Source organism: Platalea leucorodia, assembly GCF_965183815.1.
Source record: "Platalea leucorodia genome assembly, chromosome: 9".
Taxonomy (NCBI): Eukaryota; Metazoa; Chordata; class Aves; order Pelecaniformes; family Threskiornithidae; genus Platalea; species Platalea leucorodia.
The window spans coordinates 51,508,791-51,530,591 of record NC_138831.1 but is presented as its reverse complement, the minus strand read 5'-3'; the positions used below and the strand labels follow the sequence as shown (position 1 = coordinate 51,530,591).

At 63.2% G+C, this 21,801-nt stretch overlaps 1 protein-coding gene across 1 annotated transcript in view; it reads left to right on the top strand.

Annotated features, from left to right (window-relative positions):
• Nucleotides 1-12,713: 12,713 nt before the first annotated feature.
• The window catches only part of RASGRF1 (Ras protein specific guanine nucleotide releasing factor 1), a gene marked incomplete at its 5' end in the record, with an annotated part of 42,192 nt that continues 33,104 nt past the window's right edge, over nt 12,714-21,801 (top strand). Inside the window, one exon of the mRNA XM_082321430.1 lies at nt 12,714-12,989. Coding sequence (XP_082177556.1) covers nt 12,714-12,989 — 276 coding nt within the window. The remainder of the gene's footprint in view (nt 12,990-21,801) is intronic.

The following is a 21,801-nucleotide window of genomic DNA, read 5'->3' as shown; positions in this document are numbered from 1 at the left end:
TTGCGGCACTACTGCAGCTCATCTGTCCCAGGCTCGGAGGGGGCTGAAAAACCCTGGGCTTAATTTTCAGGTGTCCGAGCACAAACAGTTTCACTGCGCTGAGCGTGCAGGGCTGCCCTCCGAATTGGTGGCACCAGCGGTGTTACAGCAGCCTTGAAGCACTGCCTGTCCCAGGCCAGGCTGCAAAAATGGCTTTAGGCACAAGCCCGGAGCCGAGGTCCTGGCTGCTGCCCCTCCACGCGCACCCACGGCTTCGGGTTCGGCCGGCCGAGCGCAGGCTCCGAGCCCTGGCTCTGCCCTTTGGACGGGTCCCAAGGAAGGGTGCTCGGGCTCTGCTTTTGCACCTTCTCCCTGCCGGCCATGCCCCGTGGGAGCAGGCAGCGCCGCGGAGCAGCCCGAGCCCTCCGGGGCAGGACTGCCCGGTGTGCAGGCAGATTGCAGGCAGAGCTTTGCCATTTTCTTTCCTCCGAGCTTGGAAAGCAGAGCTCGGTTTTTGAAAGTGTCCAGGGGGATGTCAAAAATAGACTTGGCTGGATCTGCTTTCAGTGTTGCTGAATAAGGGTCTGGCGCGCTCTTGAGAGACGGGTGGAAGGACTGGAGCCCTCTTCAGCCTTTTTGTGAAAGCAGTGAATTGGAAAAAAAAGCCCTTTTCTATAGGTGTATATAAAGCTCTCATTTTGGGGATGCGTGTGAGCCTGCTGGGATCGGAAGGATGCTGTTTGTCAGAGATTTGCCAGATCCCCTCCCCACCCAGGGCAGCTCAACCTTTTCTGAGTGCCGGTCAGATCAGGCCGTGGGCTTTCTACATGTACACGTATGCACGCCCACACGTGTGCACGTACACGTATGCACACGCAGACGTGTGCACGCTCGGCTCTGGGGGCTGCCCCGCTGCAGGCAGAGCCTGGCCCTTTGGTTCAGCTCCTTCCCCGTTGCTGCCGGTGCCACATTTAACACCTCATCAAGTCTTTAATTGTTTGTTTACTTGTTCTTCGCTGGTAAGTTGCAATATTAGTTTAATTAGAGAACATAAAGTAGCACACTGCTCCTTCAGAGACCCAGGTTCAGGGAAGGGTTTAAAGCTGGGTTTATTCCCTGCGCTCCCACCTCACCCTGCGGAAGATGCTGGGGACCGGGACCCCCGGGTGGCTGTGGGCCACCCAGCGCTGGGCACGGGCAGCGGAGCTGTGCGAGTCAGGGGACCGGGGAGCACGGCTCCACTTTAAATTTCTGCTTAGGGAAAGTAATTTTGCATCTCTGTGGCAGCAGCTCGGAGTAGCAGGAGCCCTTCCCCTTCACCCTGGTGTGGTGTTGACTCTGGAGCCTAATAAGGGAAAATGTGCAGAGCTATTCCGTCTGCAACTGTCACCGTGCCCCGTGCTCGGGGGGGTAAAGGGGCAGCTTTAGCCTCGATCTGCAGGGTGGCAAGAGCTGCCACGCCTGCACCCGTGGGGATGGGGATTTGGGGATTCCCACTGGGAACGGCCTCCCACGCTGCCCAGAGCAGCGGCAGCCAGGCAGGCACGAAGGAGGTGCGCAGGCACCTCGAAGGGGGCCGAGCTCCGGGTTTTTGCAGGTGCCCGACAGCACCTGAGCGTTATCTGCTTGTTCGCTAAGAGCTGCCTTTTCCTGCAGCAGATGTCCAAGCGTCTAGCGTACTCCGTCCTACTGCTGACCAAATTGAAATACAAAGGCGTGAGTTTAGTCCTCCTGCCCATTAAATGTACCCGGGAGTTACTAGCACTTCGCTGACCCTGCTGGCCGTACCCACAGGTTTTCTGAATTTCCCACAGAACCAGAAATGGGGATTTCTGCTCACAACCGTCCTGTCGCTGCCGGGGAGCCCAGAGCTGGCGCTGGAAGCCGGGGAAGATGTTCCACCGCCCCTTGCGCTGCCGCAGGCGTGCCCTGCTTCTGTCCCGTAAGGAACGGCAGATGTGCCCTCGCTGCCCCCGAATCCCGATGGTACCTGCGTACGTGAAGGGAAAAATGAACCCTAACCAGGAAATTTGTAGTGAGTATTATTAAGAAGTGCTTCCGTTTCTTCTGTCCGTTCTCCACCCTGGGACGCTGCCCGGTTCAGCCCGCGGCTCGGGGCTGCCCGTTTTCCTTCCAGCTCCCATCTGCCTCTCCAGCTGGTCCTCACGGCTCCGACAGGCAAAGGAGCCCGGAGACTCCTGCAAACGATGCAACTCTTTAATCCTCTGCCTGCAGGAGGTTTGAGAGAGGCTCAGCGCTGCCAGCAGCACCCGGATGGGCCTGGAGGGAGGGAGGACAAGGTCGAGGAGGTCGCTGCAAGGCATCCCCCTCCCTGGCCGTAAACGGGGGGGTCGAGGTTTGCCCGCTTTGTGCCCCCGCTCCGTGCCACCTCCTGCCCCGGGAGGGCTGAGCCGCCACCGTGCTGCTGTGCACCGGAGCTCGGGAGAGCTTTAGCTCTTCACCCGCCCTGGCGTCAGCCTGTGCCGTGCTCGCCCCAGCTGGGCAGCTGCCTGCGAAAGCTGCCGCCACCACCCACCCCGTGTTCCCAGGCCCACGGCGGCCCATGTCCCTCCTTCCCGGCCCTAAAGGCACGGCCAGGGCTGCTCTCTGCCCACCCATCCCGGGCTGGCACGTGCCGGGGTGCTTCCCTGGGGATGCGGGGTGCTTCCCTAGGGATGGGGGCTGCTCCCCCGGGGATGTGGGGTGGTTTCCAGTGCCCAGGGCACTGGCGCAGGGCTGGGGGTGCCATGCACGGGGCCGGGCACCCACGGCACAGCCCAGCCCCTGCTCTGGCCGTTCAGCAGCGACTGGCAGCGCTGTGAGCTGCAGCGTGGGAACTGCCAGTCAAACGCTGAACGATAAAGTCAGGCACAGGGTGAGTGGGAACGTTTGTACCTGAAAATACTTTGTACCTGTAGGGACAGGAAAAGTCTTTAAAAGTCTGCAGCTGTGATTTTTCAGGGGAGGTTTCAGTGTTGTTGTGTCTATCGTGCGGCAAATATTGTATGTAACAGCAGGGACCCCTGGCCTGTGAAGTACAGGATCACAGAAATATATAAAATACATTTTAGCTGTAATACATCCAGAGAGGCTTGTAAAACACTCCAGTTTGTCTCGGAAATGCCTAAAAATAACGTTTGGTTACCAAATCACTGCTGTACGTGCACTGAGTGAGCCTTCCCGCGGCAGCTTGGGCAGCCCAGCGCAGCGCTGCTCTTGACACAAATTGCCAGCAGCGGCAGAGCTCCCGTCCCCATAACAGCTCCCCGGTGCGCTCGGGCGCCCGGCGCCGGCAGGCGATGCTGGCAGTGGCCGTGCGTGTGGCAGCCGCGGTCCCCGTGGCGGTGGCTGTGTGCTCCCCAGGAGCTCTCCATGGAGATATTAATGATTCACCTTATGTGATTGCAAACCGCTGACTGAGCAGCTGCCAGCCATGCACATCCTCCTCCAGCCCGAGGGGCAGCGGCTCGGGGTGCCGCAGCAGCTGGGGGTGCTGCAGCAGCTCGGGGTGCCGCAGCGGGGTGCTCGGCGCCTCTGCCTGACCCTGCCACGGGACAGGGAAAATTTTTGTCTGTGCCCAGGTACCTGGTGCTCTTGTTGGGCCGGGCAGATGCCGTGTCATTGTCCCAGTGGAGCAAGGTGGCACCGGGGATGGCTGAGGCTAGCCGGGACACGCAGACCCGGCGGGGACCCACGGCACCGCGGAGCGGCTGGATGCACCACCGGGCTGGCTGCTTCATCTGCTGTGGGGCTGGAGGGGCCACTGGCGTTTGGTGGCCTCGGAGCCGCTCCCTGCAAATGTGGGTCCCTGATAAGTGAAACGCAGCCGTGCCTCATGCTGCTCCGTGTCCCTTCCAGGAGGGGAAGGACCCTGAGCAGGTCATGACTTGATGAAACGTGGGAAGGCAACTCTTTTCCTCCCCATAGCTCAGGTGAAGATGTTGGCACCCAAGCGCGGCCCGACGAGGAGCGAGGAGCTGTGCCAGCAGCCCTCTCTGCGTGCTCGAGAATGAGCGAGAGCTGCTGGCATAAATTACCACGTTGTCATCCCTGGCGCTGAGATTCCCAGAGAATAGCTTAGCGGTTCAAAGGGCTGCTGAAATAATTTTGCACAGCATAATAACAGTCCTTCCATTTTAAAAACGTCAACAAAGACATGATTTCCGCAGCGTGGCTGACTTGCTGGCACCCGGGGGTCAGGCGCAGCCAGCCCCTTCCTGACACCCAGCGTGGAGAGGTTGGCTCTAAGTGACAAATTAGCCTAATGAACTCGCGGGATCTTTGTGCTGGTGAGGAGCCCCGATTTATACATCCCTCTCCCCCCCAGCACTTCACGCAAATGTCGCTCCTCCATCTGCTCAGTGCCAGTGGCTGGGTGCCGGCGGGGAAGCGGGGCGCGATGAGAAGGGGCATCCACGCCGGTGGCACTCACCCTGCCCGGCACGGCCGCGGCCTGGTGAGGATGCCGCCCGCTAACCCCAGCGAGTGCTCCTCACCCTGCCCGGGCTGCACCAACGATTTTTATTTTAGCCACTAGATGGGAGACCACCGTGCGGTGGGAGCGCAGCTCCTCCAGCCCGGCGTGCCACAGCACCTCTTGGAGCATCTTCAATTCCCTCCTCTGACAAGTTATTTCAGACTCCTGGCTGATGGAAGCCCTTCGCCCTCGGAGCCACGTGCACAAGACGCCTGTTCCCTGCGCGCGTCGCCGAGCGGGTTCCAAGACGATGGTGCCACCCCAGGCGCTGGCTGCAGGCGGGTCCTTGGCACCGGGAGCCATCGCTCGCGTGGGCAGCAGGGAAGTCTCTCGTTCGCGGCGCGGTGGGAGAAGGAGGCACGGAGCTGGGGAAGGGCAGTGCGGGTGTGCAGCTGCGTATGCTGCCTGTCCCCTCCCCAGGAGGCGGCCGGAGAAGGGCTCGGGTGGGTGGCAGGGCTGGGGCAGAGCTCTGTCCCCCACCGGTGCCGCAGGCACCAGCCCCGCAGCTCAGCAGGCGTTCCTGCTTCTGGCCAAGCTCCAGCTCCCACCAGCGGTCATCCATGGGGTGTATGGGGCACCGTGTCCCTCCTGGAGCCCAGCACCTTCCCAGGGTGACAGCGTGGTGTCCCCAAGGCGCAGGAGCCACGCCGGTGCCAGGGCACCGTGCGCCATGCTTTACTCTGCTGTGAGCGGGCTCCAGGCTGGCAGGATTTGGCCGGGGAGAGCTGCAGCTTCCCTGGCTCAGCTCACGAAGGCAGAGCCTGGGAGCAGGAGGAAGAGGTTACGGCTGAAGGCCCTGGGATCAGAGATCTCCTGAGTCCACTTCCCTCCTCTCTCCACTCTCTCAGGCAACTGGGGCCAGGGGGGCTCAGTTTGGGAGAGGGGTCTCTGCCCCCCAGTGAGCCCCGTGCACCACTGGCACTGTGGGTGACCCCAGGCTGCAGGTTTGTGCCACCTCCCTGTCCCCCCTCCTGCCCCTGTCCCCATCCCTGTCCCCGTCCCGCCTGGCACACACAAAGCACTAACTCATGCTCCCCCGCCATCCCTGAGCTCACGCTCCAGGAGGGCAACGATTTCCAGATCCCCCACGGGCTCCTGCAGCCGAGGAGTCAATGGGCAGCTCTTACCAGCGTTTAAGTTCTGCAAACCCTCTAAGTGCTCACGAGTAGTGAGGGAAATTACCGCGGTTCGGCTGGATTGCCCTCCTGGCACGCTCTTCGTTAGCGCGGCGCAGCACAGCCCTGGCGTAAAGGGCCCTTCACAGCCGCTGAGCACACATTGCGCTGCAAACGCTTGTAAACCAAACTGCTTGTGCCTGTGATTCACACATCCAGGAGCAACGGGTTATTCCTCGCCGGAGCGCTGTGCTGGGCACTTACGGCTCTGCAGCTTCGCGTGGACATTATTTGCATTTTTACATAATATTATGAGTTGCCTTGCAAAAGAGGGAGGAGGTTGCTTAAACTCCATCGTGTTCCTGGGGAACCTCCCTCTGCAGGGCTTGTGCTCTGGTTTCGCCAGCCATCGAATTAGTGAAATTCAAAATAGATGAAGTGCCTGGTAGGTTTCCAGAACCATTTGCTTGTGAAACCAGTTACTACTGAGGGATTTATAACACGGTCGGAGAAGGTGCTTTTCCCACGTAAACCGCTTGGCAAATCCGTGTTCATCCTATTGTTTATTCCCAGGCAAGGGGCATCTTACGGCTTGAAGATCAGCACCTGGCAGTGCCAGGAGCGCCCTGTCCGGGAGCCTGGCCAGCGGCCACTGCCTGAAGAACCCAAACGTGGCAATGCCGTGGTTACGCAGCCACCGCGGTGCCAAAGCAGGAGGGAAACGCCTGCGCAAGGAGGAGGGTTGGCTGCACAGAGCTGCGGCACACCGAAGCTTCAATTTGGCGTTTCCACGAGTATTTCCTACCCGTCCCTTTGCGAGGAGGCTGCCGACCTCTGCAGATCAGCGCTGCTGGGAAGCCATGGCAGCCTGTCCGGAGAACCCCCCACCCCAGCGAGCCACCAGCCCGCGGACACCCAGAGCCCCGAGGCATCCTGCGCCGCAGGGACCTGGCTGCCGCTCTTCCCTCGGCGGTGGCAGGCGGTGGTAGGAGCCCGCCCGGCAGCCCGCACCTCGCTGGCGACGCTGTGGTCCTGGCGTGCTTGGGCTGGGGGGTCTGGGCTCCTGCTCTCCTGCTTCCCAGCCTCAGAGCAGGATCTTGTGTGGGTTTGTGGGGACAGCGAGAGCAGAGGACCTGCACCGGCCCTGGGCTTCTCAGCACGTGCCTGCTCGGGCAGGGCAGGGCAGGGCAGGCAGCCCCTCAGCGCCAGAGCTTTGCCCCGAGCAGCCGGCGCAGGGGCTGCCCGGCGGGAGCTGCCCCCACCCACAGCGGCAGGGCCCTGCTCACCGCGGGGAGCAGCCCAGGACGTGCCGCGGGGCTGCCGTGGGCAGCGGGCGAAGGCTGGAGAGGCCAGAGCGTGGGTGACAGCGGGAGGGGGTGCTGGCTGCAGATCTGCGCTCGCAGATTGTCCCCAGGAGCCAGGTTTTCTCTCTCCCCTGGAGACTCCTCTGTCAGGGAAGGTTAAGTGTGTGATGGTAGTGACGGGAACCTGGTCTGCCAAAATGAAACACTGGATGGGGCCAATTAGCAGAGAACTGTCTGTGCAGTAGAGTGCTGAGTCCAGCTCTCCGGGTGCTGGTGTATCGGGGAGGGCATTGCTTACCAGGCTGCAGCGCTGACATTTTGTGTGACCATAATAGGTACCTCCTTGTGCTTTGAAAATCTCTTCTCTGTCCTGCCAGTGCCCTAGCAATATTTCTGAGAACACAAAGGAGAGAGCACTGGAGAACCGCTGGGGAATTGGATGAAAACCAAGCTCGTGCTTGACAGCGGCTCGGAGCAAGGGTGCCTTCCGAATCAGGTTGCTTTGTCCTGTCCGCGGCCGATCTGGTACGCCATCAACCCTGCCAAGGCGCCAGGGCCTTGGAAGGAAATGTGAAGCTATTCCTGCTCCTTCAACGTTTGCTGCTAAGAACGGAAAACCTTTGCTTTCGCACTACGACCTGCGGGGTTTTGTCTCCCTGCTGCCAGAGAGCCGAGCCCTCGCGCCCGCAGAGCTGCTCCGAACCCCACGGGGCCCCGCTCGGCCCGAGCCTGCCCCGGGATGCACGCACGGCAAGCGGGATCGGCGGAAACCTCCCGGAGCGGCACGTGGAGCACGGTGACAGCACACCCGCCCGCCCGCGGCATCTGCTGCAGCTGAACCTTGAGCACAGATTGAACTGGCTCAACCAAGGCTGGGACTTTCAAGCTTGCTGGTGTGATTTAGGAGCCTGAGCCCATGGACTTGACTTTGACTACAGCTTGTGCTGATTCCTTTCGGAAAGCCCAGTTTGGGCAGAGTCCGAGACACTTTGCATCCCTCGCAGCAGCTGGAAGTGCCCTGTACGCATACTACGCAGAAAAGAAGAGCTCCGGGGGGGCATGAACCAAGCATCCACGCTCAGTGCTGAAAGTAAGCGTGTGCCCGGCTGTCAGCAGCCTGGAACGACGCCGTGTCCTGGGAAAACACGTTTTAATGACACAAATGTCAGCGCCTGACCTTTCTATGCCTCAGCCCTGGCTTGGTGCCTCTGAGCCTGACTGGATAAAAACGCCCGGTTTACTCCCCGCTCCGAGAGAAGGCAAGGAGTTTCTCACAGAAGCACAGCCTCCCAGGTTTGGTCTCCGTGCTGCCAGGCTGGGAGCTCCTCAAGCAGCGCCTCGGCTGTGCCTCCCCAGCTGCCTGCTGGCTCTCCCCGCTGCCGGCAGCTTCCCGGGGGCGGCAGCCGAGCCCGGCCTTTACAGGAGAGGCCGAGCGGGAGCTGGGGGAGCCGCCGGTAAATACCAGCGCCCACATTACCCGGCAGCATGTGGGGAGCTGGCAAGGCTGCATTTTTTTTTTTTCTGTGCACATGTTTAGCGCCAGCATCCTCAGCCTGCAGTTCAGCCAGCGAGATGCGCTCGGCAGCCCGAGGGGCCCGCGACCATCTGAAAGCCCAGGGGAAAGGAGACAGGGGTGCAGCGAGTCTGACCGGGGCTGGGCTGCCAGCGCTGCCTGCAGGGAACCCCCCGTGCCGCTCACTGCGGCTGGTGCCGGCGCGGCGAGGAGCAGCAGCACGGCGGGTCTCAGGGAAGCTGCCCTTCACTCAGGGGTGTCTCGTGCCAGCAACAGAGCGGTCCCCAGCGAGCGGTGCCCTGCGGGGCTCCTCCCGAGGGCATTTCAGCCCCGCCGGGCAGGTAAGGCGGTGCCGAGAGCCAGCCCTGTGGGGAGCGTTTGCCCAGAGATGGGGAAATGTCTGTGCTGCTGAGCACGGGTGTCAGCCGTGGAGAGCGAGCCGTCGGCACCCGGCCCGTGCGCCCCGCCGGAGCGGGAGGCAGAGTGGCAAACTGTTTCTTCCATCCAAGCTCGAAAGGAGGAGACTGTATGGGAACTGAGCTGGTGAGGAGGCTGCTGCCGTATAAAAGAGCGCCGGCCGCCAGCTGAGTCAATGTGAGCCCTGCTAACGCAGGAGGTTGAAGCACGGGCCGAGAGCAGCAAGGGCCGCGTTTTCACAGCTGATTATTTTGGCACGGAACCCACAGGCTGCGTTTCACGAGGCGTCCGTGCCCAGCAACGGGCTTTGCACCTGCCCGGATGACAACGGCGGGACGCGGGGCAGGCGAATCCCAGCGCCGCGGTGCTGAGCGAGCAGGCTGCCTGCCGCAGCTCCATCCTGCGCCGCGCCGGCGGGTCAGGGCTCGGCCTGCGGCTGCGCGCGCGGACGCCCACCGAGCCCCTAACAAGCACCCTACATACGGGTGCTGTCACCCTCTCTCCTTCGCCTGCCTTATCGCCGGCTGAGCGGGTGCTCTACCCTGCGCCCCCGGCCCCCGTCGCGGCACGTTCAGAGCACGTCCATGTGCGGCGGTGCTCGGGACACGCAACAGAGGCTTCACCTCTGCTTCCCCAGAGCAAAGGGATCACGCTGCAAAGGCCTTAGAATCGATCGAAGCAAATGTCACATGCAAAAAAATAAACCTCCCTTTGTTTTAGATATCAAAGTTTCCGTATTTGCTCGAGCCTTGCAAACTGTCAGCTATTTTTTCCATTACCCTGCATATCACCTAAGGGGAGTCCGAGCTAAACCAGCACTTATCTGGGGACCGGAGTCCAGCTGCCTCATCTGGAACCAACTCTACCACAGCCAAACGCCGCTCATCCCCGGTGCCGTAAGTGCTGCTGTCCTCACGGCAGCCTGCTGGCGCCGGCAAGGCAGCGGAGGGCAGCGGGGACCCTCGCCCCCGGGCAGCGGGCACGCCGTGTCCCCGGGCACGGCCCCACGGCCGACCGGGGGCTCAGCCGCTCCCGGGGCACGAGACGGCTTTTCCTCTCCTGCTCCGCTTTGCACTCCAGATCTTCTGGACTGGGAGCGGGCTGCACAGGGAGAGGAGCCGGCCCCCAGCACCAGCTGCCTGCTGTGCAGCATTGGTCCCTCCTGACCCGGGGAGGGCTGGCATGGCCGCCCAGCTCCGCACGCTGCCCTGCTGCCAGGCTTGCTGCCCATGCATTTTCAGAGGGTATGTTTTTTCCTTTCCATCACTTTCGCCAAGTATAGGAATTATTCACTGTGCTAGCTTCCAAGTTATTATTTGATGCAAGATTTTGCAGGCTTCCGTGAAGGATCTTTCCTTGTGCAACGGCACCATTTCATAGGCAGCAGGTCCTGCCTGACGCTCCCTGCCACAAAAGCAGGCAGCGCTGCCCAGAGCTCGCTCCCTGTGACGAGGAGCTGCGAGAAGGCTCGGCCCCGCAGCCATGGCCATCACTGCCCAGCTCGGCCTGGCTGCTGCCTGCTCGGCTCTGGCTAACCTGCAGAGAGACGGAGAGGACGGAGGATGTCTCAGTTCTTCTCCGGGGGTTATTGTGGATCAGCGCTCGGCTGGCAGGAGGGGCCGGTCACGGGGGGCACCTTCTGCCGCATGCTTTGACCCATCTTCCACCCCAAGCAGAGGCTGTGGTGGTGAAACGGGATGCGGGAGCTCACTGATCAGGCTGGAAAAATGGAAAAGGGGAGAGCCCTGGCTGAGGAGGAGAGTTAGCCGTGCCGGTGGGGAAAGTCCTAGAGCTAAACACCCGCTGGCGAGTTGGGTAAGAGCGGGCATGTTCAGCCAGGAGGGGCAGGGCACGGGGTGCCGAGGGCAGCGTGCGGCTCCGCTCCCCGCTCCCGGCCAGGGCTGCTCTGTCCCTCTCCGGCACCGGTCCGGCACCCAGGCCATGTCCCTCGGGGCAGCGCACCGGTCCGGCACCCAGGCCATGTCCCTTGGGGCAGCGATGGGCACGCATCCCAGTCTGAGCGAGCACTCAGGCCAAGCGGCTCCATCCTGGAAATGCCAGCACCCTTCCCAATTCCAGCCCGTTCCCTCCTGTTGCCATGGCAACCTGTGACCTCACTGAATTCCTTGGAGATCTGCCAGCATTTTCAGCGGAAACAAAGCTAATTAACGTGGTTTTCCTGATGCCCTCCCTGTCTGCGGGGCTTGGCCACGCTTGGGGCTGGGGCTGGGGCCGGTTCCTCGGCCGATGCGGGCAGGCAGCTGCCTACGGGCAGCAGGGTTCCTGCGCCGCCTCGCAGCCAACCCGGGTCTCAGGCATGCCCATCACCGTGGCGTCTGACCGACCCAGTGCTCCTGGCTGTGGGGAACCCCCCGGGACGTGGGGAGCACCAGGGCCCTCCCTGCCCTGCACAGGCTCCAGCTGCTGCCAGTGCCCAGTTTTCCCAGTTTTGCCTGGCTCGGCACAGCGCACAAGGCCAGGATGGAGGAGAGGGACCAAAGAGCGCGACAAACAGACATAAATGGAGAAACTGGGTCCTCTCCTCTCCCACGTGTGACACCTGGGAGCGGCTGCGCAGTGACCAGGGTGCCCCAATGAGAGGCGGAGGGTGGGAAGGGAGGGGACGGTGCCGAGGGTGCGCGGGAGGGACCACCCGGCTTGAGGGACTGCAGCCCTGGGCATCGCAGCGTGCAGGGACTGGATCAGCTCCACGCTGCCGGGTGGGGAGGTGCAGGCTGCGCGTGGGACCCGCCAAGGGGAAGGCCACAGTGGGGACATCCCACGGTCAGCAACATGCACAGGGCTGGACACGGGGGGGCTTCCCAGGACAGCGGAGGAGTTGGCACCCGAGGCTGGAGGTGGGTGCCCCGGGGTGGGTGCCCAGCTGAGCACAGCCCAACACTGAGCTAGCGCAGGTTGGGGGTCCCACCTGGCCTGGGGGTCCTGCTCAGTCTGGGGCTCACGGCAAACCAGGGCTTGTGCCAGCCCAGGGTTGATCTCAGACTGGGGGTCCACACTTGGCCTGGGGGTCCTGCTTCACCCGGGGGTCCCTGTCTGCACAGGGTCCTTCCCTGCCCGGGGGTCCCTGTCCCAAGGTCCTTCCTGGCCTGAGGGTCCCTTTTGGCCTGGGGCCTCACTTCGCCCAGGGCTCCCCTCTGGTCTGGGGGGTCCCTCTTGGCCCAGGGCTCCCGCTGTGCCCAGGGATCCCATCTGTCCCACAGGCCCCTCTTGGCTTGGGGCTCTGGCTGTGCCTGGGGGTCCCATGTGCCCGGGGGTCCCTCCTGGCCTGGGGGTCCCATGTGCCCGGGGGTCCCTCTTGGCCTGGGGCTCCCACTGTGCCCAGGGATCCTGTCTGTCCCGGGGGTCCCATCTGTCCCAGTGGTCCCTCTTGTCCCGGGGGTCCTGCTGCATGCAGGGCTCCGTGCGCCCGGGGCTCCGTGCGCCCAGGGGTCCCGCCGGCTGCGGAGCGGGGCCGCGCTGGCGGCGGCGGGCGGGGCGGGCGGCCCCGGCATCCGGCGGCCCGGGGGGCGGCCCCGGGGAGCGCGGCGCGGCCGCCCCCGCAGCCGGCGGCAGGACGAGGACGGGGCCGGCCCCGCAGGGCTCGGCGCGGCTCGGGCTCCCGGTGCCGCCGCCGGCTCCGGCATCACATGACTCGCCCGTCTGCGGGAGACGCGGCTCCGGGACGCGGCGCTCCCCCGGCAGAGCCGCCGCCGCCGGCGCCGCGGGAGGCGAGCGGGGCGGGCAGGGCGGCGGGGCTCGGCCGCGGCATGAGCCGCCGCGGCGGCCGCCGGCTCTCCGGGGGCAGCGGGCGCCGCTGATGCGGGCGCGGGGGCTGCGGCTGCTCGCCAGGGACCCGCCCGCCGGCCGCCCGGCGGCGACCATGTGAGGAGCTGGCGGTGCCCACCAAGATGCAGAAGGGGATGCGGCTCAATGACGGGCACGTCACCTACCTGGGGCTGCTGGCGAAGAAGGACGGCGCCAGGAAGGGCTACCTGAGCAAGCGGAGCTCCGACAACACAAAATGGCACACCAAGTGGTTCGCGCTGCTGCAGAACATGCTCTTCTACTTCGAGACCGACTCCAGCTCCCGGCCCTCGGGGCTCTACCTGCTCGAGGGCTGCGTCTGCGACCGGGCGCCCTCCCCCAAGCCCTCCCTCTCGGCCAAGGACTCCCTGGAGAAGCAGGTGGGCGCCGCGGGGGCCCCCCCGCACCGGCCGCTGCCGGAGGGGGGCGATGCCCCGGGGCCGCCCCCGCGGGGGTCCCGGCCCCGCGCCCCGGGGTGCTGCCGCCGGGCGCCCGCCGCCTGCCCCACGCGTGACCGCGGCGGGGACGAGGCCGGCCTGTGCCGGGGGGTGGGGGGGGGGTTGCTCCCCGGGCCGCAGTGCCGCTCCCCCGGCCGCGCCGCCAGCGCCCCCCGGGGCAGCGGGTGCCTTCGTTCGGGGGGGGCCCGGAGCCCCCCCCCCCCCCCGCCCCTAATTAAGCCGCCGGTAATTGGCGGCGGGGCTGCGGCGCGGGGCGCCCCCCGGCGGCCGCGGGCCGCGCTTTGCGCAGCGGAGCCCCGCGCCCCACGCGTGTCCGCGGCGCGGCCCGGCCCCGGCCGAGGTCTGGGGGCAGCGGCGGGGCGGGGGGCCCGGGGGGCCCGCGGGGCTGCTCCGTCCGCGCTGCGGCTCGGCCACTCGGCTTCGCCGTTTCCCCGCCTGGCGCGGCCCCCGTGGGCGCCCACGGGCGGGCCGGGGTGCTGGGGGGCGAGCCCGCCCCCGGCCCCGCGACGGGGGCGCGGTGCTCAGCGCCGGGGGGCGCAGGGCCTTGTTTTCCCCAGGACTGCACCCCGTTCCCGCTCCCCACGCCTGCGGTTCCTGCTCCTGTCGCAGACCCGGGTGGGGACGCCACGGGTGCCCTCCCCGGGCGGCGGGGAGAAGCGGAGCCAGGGACCCCCGTGCCACGCGCAGGGCTGTCACTCGGCTGCAGCGCTCCTCGCCAGATGCTAATGTCTGCGGGTGGAACAGCACCCAAACAGCACGGCCGTTGCGAGGCCCTGGGAGAATCCGGGTGCCCCCGGCCGCAGGGACGGCAGCCCCCGACGGGCCGGGGGTGGGTTTCTCTCCCCTGGCTGCGCCTGTCCCGGGTGGGCAGGGTGGCACCGAGCAGCGCGGCGTGCGGTGCTGGCAGCCTCTGCCTTGTTTGTCTGGTGTCGTTCGGGGCGCGTCTGAGCAGCCAGGCAGGGAGGGCTCGGGGGGGAGGAAGGGCTGGCTTCCAGCCTGGGGGTGCAAATCCCCATCCATCGCTGCCGTAGCTTCCAAAATCAGCCCCGGTCTCATGAGCGTGGACAGGAGCCCATTGCGGTTGAATTCAGCCCTCGACCGCTGCGCGTGGAGCGCGGTCGCACGCCCGGCCGGGTGCCCGTGTTGCAGAGGGCACCGGGAGGCCCCTCGGAAGGAGGAGCGGGGTGGTGTTCCCGGTGCTGGCAGCCCAGGCTGGGTGCTCGCAGGAGGCACCGTGCATTTTGGGTCCAGCTCTGCAGGTCTTGCATAATTTCTGCCTAAGCAGGCTCCGGGGAGGTGGTGGCGAGGCTGCCGGCAGGCTGCGGGCCCGTGGGACCCGCCTGAGGCCAGGGGCTGGCTGGAAGGCAACGAGCCCCTTCATTGCCTCTGGCTAACGATGGCACCCGCAGCACTCCAAAAAGCCCTGCCACAAGAGCGAGGCAGCGCAGCACCACTGCTCCGTGGCGCATCTCGCTCCCGGCAGGGATCACGGGAATATTTCCCTCTTCAGATCGAAATACCCTTTTTTTGCAGCAGCTGTGCCCTCTCGCCGTCCCGGCCCTTGCGCTGGAGCGGCCGCCGGCGCGCCGCGCGGTCGGCCATGGCAGCAAGGAAGGGTCTGTGTCTGCAGGGGGGTCGCGCCGCTGCCCTGCGCGGCCAGCTGCGCCCCTTTAGGTAGCAGCGTAATGGATGTCGTTGCACGTCCCCGGTTCGGCTTCAATCAGGCTTGCGAGCCAGGTTTAAATCCAGCTCGCTCACCGGGTCCTGACTCCTTGTGTTTGTGCGGGAGGGATTTTCCACCAGGTAAACGTTAAGGGGAGGATGTCACAGCCCCCTTCCATTTCAAAATCCACCTGGAAGATTTATCCTCGGTGTAAATGAGGGGCTGCTGTCACGGCACAGTGAGATCCTGCCACACCAAATATTTACCAGGCCGCCGATCTGCGCCGATTTACCAAGGTTTAGTGTCTGGCTCATAATTTTGTGTAATTCATTAGGACAAATTTAAATGAAAGTGCTCGAGCACTTGAATGCCCACTGCTTTGCAAACTAATTAATGGCATACCAGCTGAGATGAGCAGCGGATTATTTGTGGTGCAGCTCTGCAGCGTGGTCTGTGCAGGAGGGAGCCGGCGGAGCCGGCAGGTCTCGGAGGAAGGTGTCCGGCTTCTGCAAACCAGATTCAGCGTTTTCTTCCAGCTCCCCCGGTCCCGAGCTGTGTTCAGCATCGCTGGATCTTCCTTTGAAAGGAAGGTGCCGAGGAAATTTCTAGCATTGCCCGTGATCACCATTAATTGTTTTCTGAGGGTATTTATCTATCCGGGCAGTTTCAACTGGAGCTGTAAGGACAGTGTTCCCTGCAGCAGAGGGGTTTCAGGTTTAGATTCCTTCTTCGCTGGAGTAAAGCCTGAAAGGTTTCACGTTCTCCATGAAGGCGAAATTTTAAAAGGAGGGTCTTTCTAAACCCCCTCTTTTTGAAAGTTCACGTATTTCACCTTTGATGGGGCATTGTTTTGCCAGGAATGCAGTGTATTTTTAGTGTGTACATGTGAGAATAAAGCAGCAAAGTTATTTGAAAGACTGAAACACCGAAGAGGGGATTTGGACGCCTCTGGAAACTTTCTTTTCTGTTTTTGTTACATTTTTCCGCAAATGCCGTTTTCTTCAAACCGGTTTGATTTGGAAGATATCTTATCGTTGGGTGGGCTTCAGGCTGCGGCCCGGAGGAGGGCTCTGCCGGCTGCGCCTGCGCTGCCCCGCTCGGGGCGGGAGGCTGGCGTTTGGGCTGCTCGGGGCGGTGGTGCCAGCGGCGCGATGGGTGCGTGCCCGGCGATGCTGGGGCGAGGCGGGGGGGTCTGAACCCCCCCTTTTATTCTGCTGTGGTGTCTGGGCCATGCTGTCCCCCGGGACCTGCTGTCCCCGGTCCCCCGAGGGTGGGGATGCTGGGATGTGCTTTCACGTGGCCACGTCTCTGCCTCTCGGTGGCAGGGGCCAGGAGAGGCCCCCCGGGGCCGTGCCGCGTTGCCGGGGAGGGCGGGCAGGACGCGGGGTGCCCCGGTGGGACTGCACGTGGTGGGGCACAGCCAAAGGGAGATGCCGGCGGAGGAGCTGAGCAGGCGCAGAGGTCCGGAGCTGATCCGTCCCCAACCTCACGGCCATGTCCTCAGGACCAGGAAGGCCCCGGCGCGGGGTGAGGGCTCTCCATTGCACGTGAGTCAGGCAGCGGGAATCCCGACTGGATTTGCTCCATGGATCCAGCCTTGAGTCGGATTTGCAGACCCGTACCCTGATGCCATGAATTATTCTTAACCAGCAGCCCTCTGTGCCTCAGACGAGAGCCAAGATGATGCTGAGTCAAGTGGTAGCACTGTGCGAAACCCTTGACTTGAAACTCAGAAGCTCTCTGGAGCCACGAGCCTTTTTTTCCCACAAAGCCTGGGCTGCTCCTGAGAACACAGCCTGCAGCTGGAGATTTCCCTCCCCATCTCCGAAGCCTTTGCCAGCGATGGGTGTAGCGTTTACTGTCCGTGCTACCAGGGGGCAGGGGAGACTCAGGGAAGCGTTTTGTGCCCTGATGCAAAGCTGAGGACGAGCGGTCGGTGGGTGGGCGCGCGTGGCTGTGGTCTCCCAGTGGGATGCGAGAAGGCTTGTGGAAACGGTTCCCACCGGCATGTCGGGAAGGAGTTTGTCTTCCATCTCCCTGGAGTGTGTCCAGCCCCCGTCCTGCTCGTTTCCCTGCACAGCTAAGGAGGGCGCGAGAAAGCCACGTCTCTTCTCAGCACAAAGAGCAGCAGGTGCCGAGCAGGGACAAAGCGCAGTCACCGAGGGCACCCTGTCCGGTGGCACCCATCCCTGAGACACTGGAAAAGCTGGAGGGAAGCGGAGCTGGGGGATGGTCAAGTGCCTCGGGGATGCCTGCCCTCGCGGGGCGTCGGGTACCTGCAGCAGCCCCGGCCAGCCCGGCAGCTCCGGCTCTCGCGGGGCCGAGCCCCAGCCCTGCTGATGGAGCCGTCCCTGGCGGCAGGAGAGCTCGGCAGCTCTGCGAGGGCGCAGCAGCGCGGGCCACGGGATCCGGCCGTGCCTGTCCCTGCACGGGGGGGTCACCTGGGCAGAGCTCCCGGTGCCCTCAGGAAGGCTGCTGTGGGCGAGCCAGGGGCAAACGTGGTCTCGCTCTGCGGGTGGGACTGGGCAGGTGCCCGCTGCTCGTCCCTCTGCAGACGAGGGTGGCGATGGCCCTTCCAGAGCTGCCGGGCATTTGCCCAGGCCTTCTCCTCTGGCGTTAGATGTGGGTGCCTTTGCTGGGTGCTGCCATCCCAGCCCCCGTGGCAATGACAAACAGCGTGTGCCCCCCGGGACCCCCTGGCTCTTTCCAGCAAAGAAAGAGCCAGGCTCTTCCCCTCCTGGGCACCTCTGCTAAGTGCCCAGCTGGCCGGGGTTATCCGGGCCACGGGCCGTGCTCTCGGTGAGTGGGAGCAGCAGCAGAGGCCACACAAGCAGTTTCGAACGTGGTCCCGAGTTGCGGCAGACAGGGAAGAGCTCAGAGCAGGGTGCAGCTCTGGTGCCGGTGGCAGGAGGGGACAGATCCTGCCTGCAGAGCAGCTTCTCGCAGGGGCGAGCAGGGCGTCCCCGGACACGCTGAGCAGGGCTGCCGGCAGCCTGGGCACCCTCTGCGCCGCTCTGGGGGTGCGGGGCGGTGGGGCGAGGATGCTCCCGCGCAGGGCGCGGGGTGGCTGCCTGCCCGCCGGAGCCCAGCGTGAAGGCAGCAAAGCAAAATCAGCCGGTTGGTACCACAGGGCTGCCTGGAGACAGCGAGCGATCCCCGTGCCACGTGGAAATCCTGCGTTGGCCGTGCATCCAGCTGCATCCAAGTCTGTGCAAAACATGCTTTGCACAGGAGGGTAGCGCGCTTCTCGCCTTCTAGAAAAGTCTGGTTTTTCTTCGGGGCATCCGTGTGAGCGTGCTGCTGCCTGATTGCCGTCTTTCTGATTATTCACAGGATGCTTATTCAAAGGACAGGGTAATGCAGTGTGATCTGTGTGACTGATGGCGATGAAGCGATCGCAGCTGAGTCTGAGCGCAGGACACCTTGCCTCTGTGGGAACGGGCTTTGTCAGAGGATGGAAAACTGTTCCCCAAATTTGTCATATAAATCCAAATAAGGCAATTTTGGGACAACATGGCCTTCTTACAGGTGTTCTGTGAAGAAAGGAGCTAAAGCCATGGGGTGAACGGCTCCCCCAGCAGTACACACGGCGTGAGCGGACGGGGATGCTGGGCAGGTTGCAGGCGGAGCCGCGGCTGAGGTTGTGCTTGTCGCCGTCGCCAAGGGCCGGCTGCAGCCCGGGCCGCTCTGCTGGTGGCACCGGCTGGGCAAACTGGTGTTTGCAGCACTCATGAACCAAGCAAGGTGCGTACGTTAGATGGACTCATCCACCAGTGGTGGTCAGGGCTGTGGGCTTTTTTAGCATGTACAAACAGCTTTCCAAAAGGCTGAGATCCACCCTAATCGATAGCTGCCTTTTGCCCATCATCGCGAGCGCAAAGTGCGCGTCCCTGCACGGCCCCCGAGGTTGTGGACGGTGTCCAGGTACGCTGGGGTATCGCGTGCTCAGCAGTAAACACCCGCCCGTCCCAAGCCCCAGCGCAGGCGTTAAACACCTTCCCGAGGTTTTCCAGATCCGCAGTTAAGCTTAGCATCGATGTCGCAGGCACTTGAGCTCCAGCTTCCGAAGTCGGCAGCTGGGTGCTAGAGCAGCAGCCCCGCTGGGGCAGCGGCAGTCCTGCCGGAGGAGCTGTCCGTTGTTGGATGGTTGAGAAAAAGTGGGTTTGTGCATCCAAACTCTGAGCTGAAGTAGGAAAATAGGTGTTGGAATATTTTGATTGCCAAAGACTGGGAGTCAGTAGAGGTTGGTTTCTGATAAAGCAAAAAGGCTGAGAGCATTTTCACCTGTAAAACAAAAAATCTGAAAAAGAAAATGGTATTAAAAAGTTTAAAAGGACATTTTTCAATATTTTTTTTTTTTTTAAATGTATGGACCGCTTCTGATTAAGGGATCTCTTGGCTTAAGCTGTTTGGCTCTTCCCATCAGCTTACTTGCCCTTGATTTGCCCGCGCGGGTGTTTGCCGTGACAGCCGGCCCCTTGTCCTGTTGGGTTTTTCCCAGGCCGTGAGCCGGGGGGCTGCTCGCGGTGCGTATACCGGGACCCGGGTCCCGGCGATGCCTGCGCGCCCGCCTGCCGGCATCGCTGGATAATGTGCCAGAGAAGGAAACAATGATCTTTTTTTACAAATGTCTCTGCACAAGACTTAGGGTGGGATTCACGTGGGGTGAAGCCTCCCGCTGCAGAGGGTCCCCTGCTTGCTGCCTGCCCTGCTCGCGGGTGCTGCTTGCCCAGCAGCTTGGCTGATGCTCAGCTCTGGTGCCCGTGCGTGAGCATCCTCATGGTCCGTACTGAAGCAGAGGACACAAATTTCTGCTTCTGGGTTTTTTTCTTATTGCTGGCAAGCAAATGAGCTGCCTGACCACCCACCTCCATCCCAGTCCCAGGTCCTGTCTTCCCAGAGCACTTGCTATGTAGGTCAGGGAAGTTAAAAGCTGCCATTGCTGGCTGTGGATTTTTAGACTCATCCATCCAGAGCAGGCAAATTCTCCTCCCTTGCCCTTTATGTCAGCTGCAATAACCATCAGCTTCATGAACAGGCGGCCGCATACCTATCTGCCGCGGGCGGATGGAGGGCACGCGCGTCCCCGGTGCGGCGGGAGCGTCCCCGCTGCGGAGGGACGGCGGGGGGCATCTGCCGCGGGGCGGAAAGGCCCCTGCGACAGCACAACAAAACCGCTTCGTGCGGGAAAGGGTGACGGTCCCCGCTTCTGCGCAGGCGGTGCTGCCGGGGCTGTTTCTGTCTTGGTCCCCCCGCTCTCACGCCGGCCCCTTCAGCAGAGCCGGGCACTGTCGGTGACCAGCGTGGGTCTGTGGGAAAGGTGCCTGGCCACGTTGGTCGCGACATCCAGGGTGGTCTGGCAAGTTGTTCAGGCTAGAAAAGCCCTGCTCCAAATTAAAAAAAATTCTGGAATACGTTGATTTTCTATTTTGGAAATAATGCGTCATTTTAAAGCGTATTTGAATTTATTTATGTGTTTACTTAATAGTAGGCAAGAAGCAAAGTAAAACCCTTCAGGAGCTTAGCTGGACCAGCAGCAGCGGGTTTGCTTATGGCAGGCCTGGCTCTTCTTCGTCCTTCTCTGGCTTTACTCCAACAAACCGGAAAATTTGCTGTTTTGTCCCCGGTGCTGCAGTGGCGGTGCCTGCCGAGGCTCCCGCGGCACCGGCCGTTTGCTCCCGGTGTCCTGGGGCGCGGGAGCTCTTGGTGTGCTGGTGGCTGTGGTAGGGGAGGTGAGAGCAACGTCCTGGTGTGGCAGACCGGGATGGTCTCGTAGCTCCGTGCGTTCCCTCCGGACCCGGAGCCGATGGTCGGGCACTGGTCGGGTCTGCGTGGGCAGCGGGACGGCGCTGGCCAGCCAGGCGTTGGGGAGCTGAAGCCCCGGCGTGTGCGGCTCCACCGCGGGCAGCGGGCGCGGGAGGGCTGGGCAGCTCTCAGCCGGGTGCGGCGGGGGCACGGGGGGATGCCGGTGCAGCCGCTGGCATGGCATGCCGTGAGCCCGGCGAGCAGCCCGGCTCCCTGCCGATGTGGAGCCCTGCAGGAGCTTGCCCCTGCAGAAACACCACGTGGCACCTTGTTGTGGCCGTGGGACATGGGGATCTGCGTCCCGGCAAGACCCCAGCGTGGGATCCCCCAAAGCACAACGGCAAGCGCTCTCTGCAATCGTCTCATTGGCTTTTATTGAGGATGTGGAGGATGCAGGAGCCCGAGCGTCCCAGCCACGGCGGGTGGGAACGGGTGTCAGACAGACACAGGCATGGGAGCGGGCAAAGCGCGTCCTGGGGTCACCAGGGACCCACGTCTTGGGGTCACCGGGGACCCACGTCTTGCTGTGCACAGGCACCTGTGTCCCGGGGCGGCAGGGACCCACGTCCGGGGCTGCACACGCAGGAGGTTTTGCTTCTCTGGCACTGGGCATGGCAGGAGGGCAGAATCATTGCGGTGCTAACCGTGCCAGCCCAGGGACATCAGACACGCCGGAGGACATTTCTGGGGAGATAGTCCCTGCACATTAATCACTCGGGTAGTCTCCTTCATTAATTCAAAGTCGTTTGTTGAGGTTCTGGAAGCAGAAATAGCTCCTGAGCAGCATTTCGCTATTGTACTCTCCTCTCAGTAAAAATAGCCACGCCGGTGCCAGGGATTTTTTGCAGAAAAAGTGACAGAGGGAGCGGAGTTTCAGGAGTGGGCTCAGGGGTCCCGCACTGCGGTGGGTGCCGGGCCGGGTCCCTCCCCGCTGGGCCACCCTCGGCACACCCAGGGCACCCCAGGAGCAACCGCTGGAAGTGGTCTCGGAGCTGGCGGCTGCTGGGGGTCCCCGGAGGAGCAGCCCCTGCCCGCGCAGGCATGGCCTGGCCCTCTCCTGCCAGCACCTCTCGAGCTGCGGGTGCCCAACGCCTCTCACGACAGCACTCGGCGTCCAGGTACGGGACTTGGGCAATCTGCCTGCTGGAGCTGAAATCCTCCATGCCGGTGGCTGCCTCCAGCTGAATTACGGTGAAATGTTGGAGTTTCTGGGGCTGAGGCTGAAGCAGAAGACATTGTTTGCCTCTGCTGAAAAACGCTTGCAGC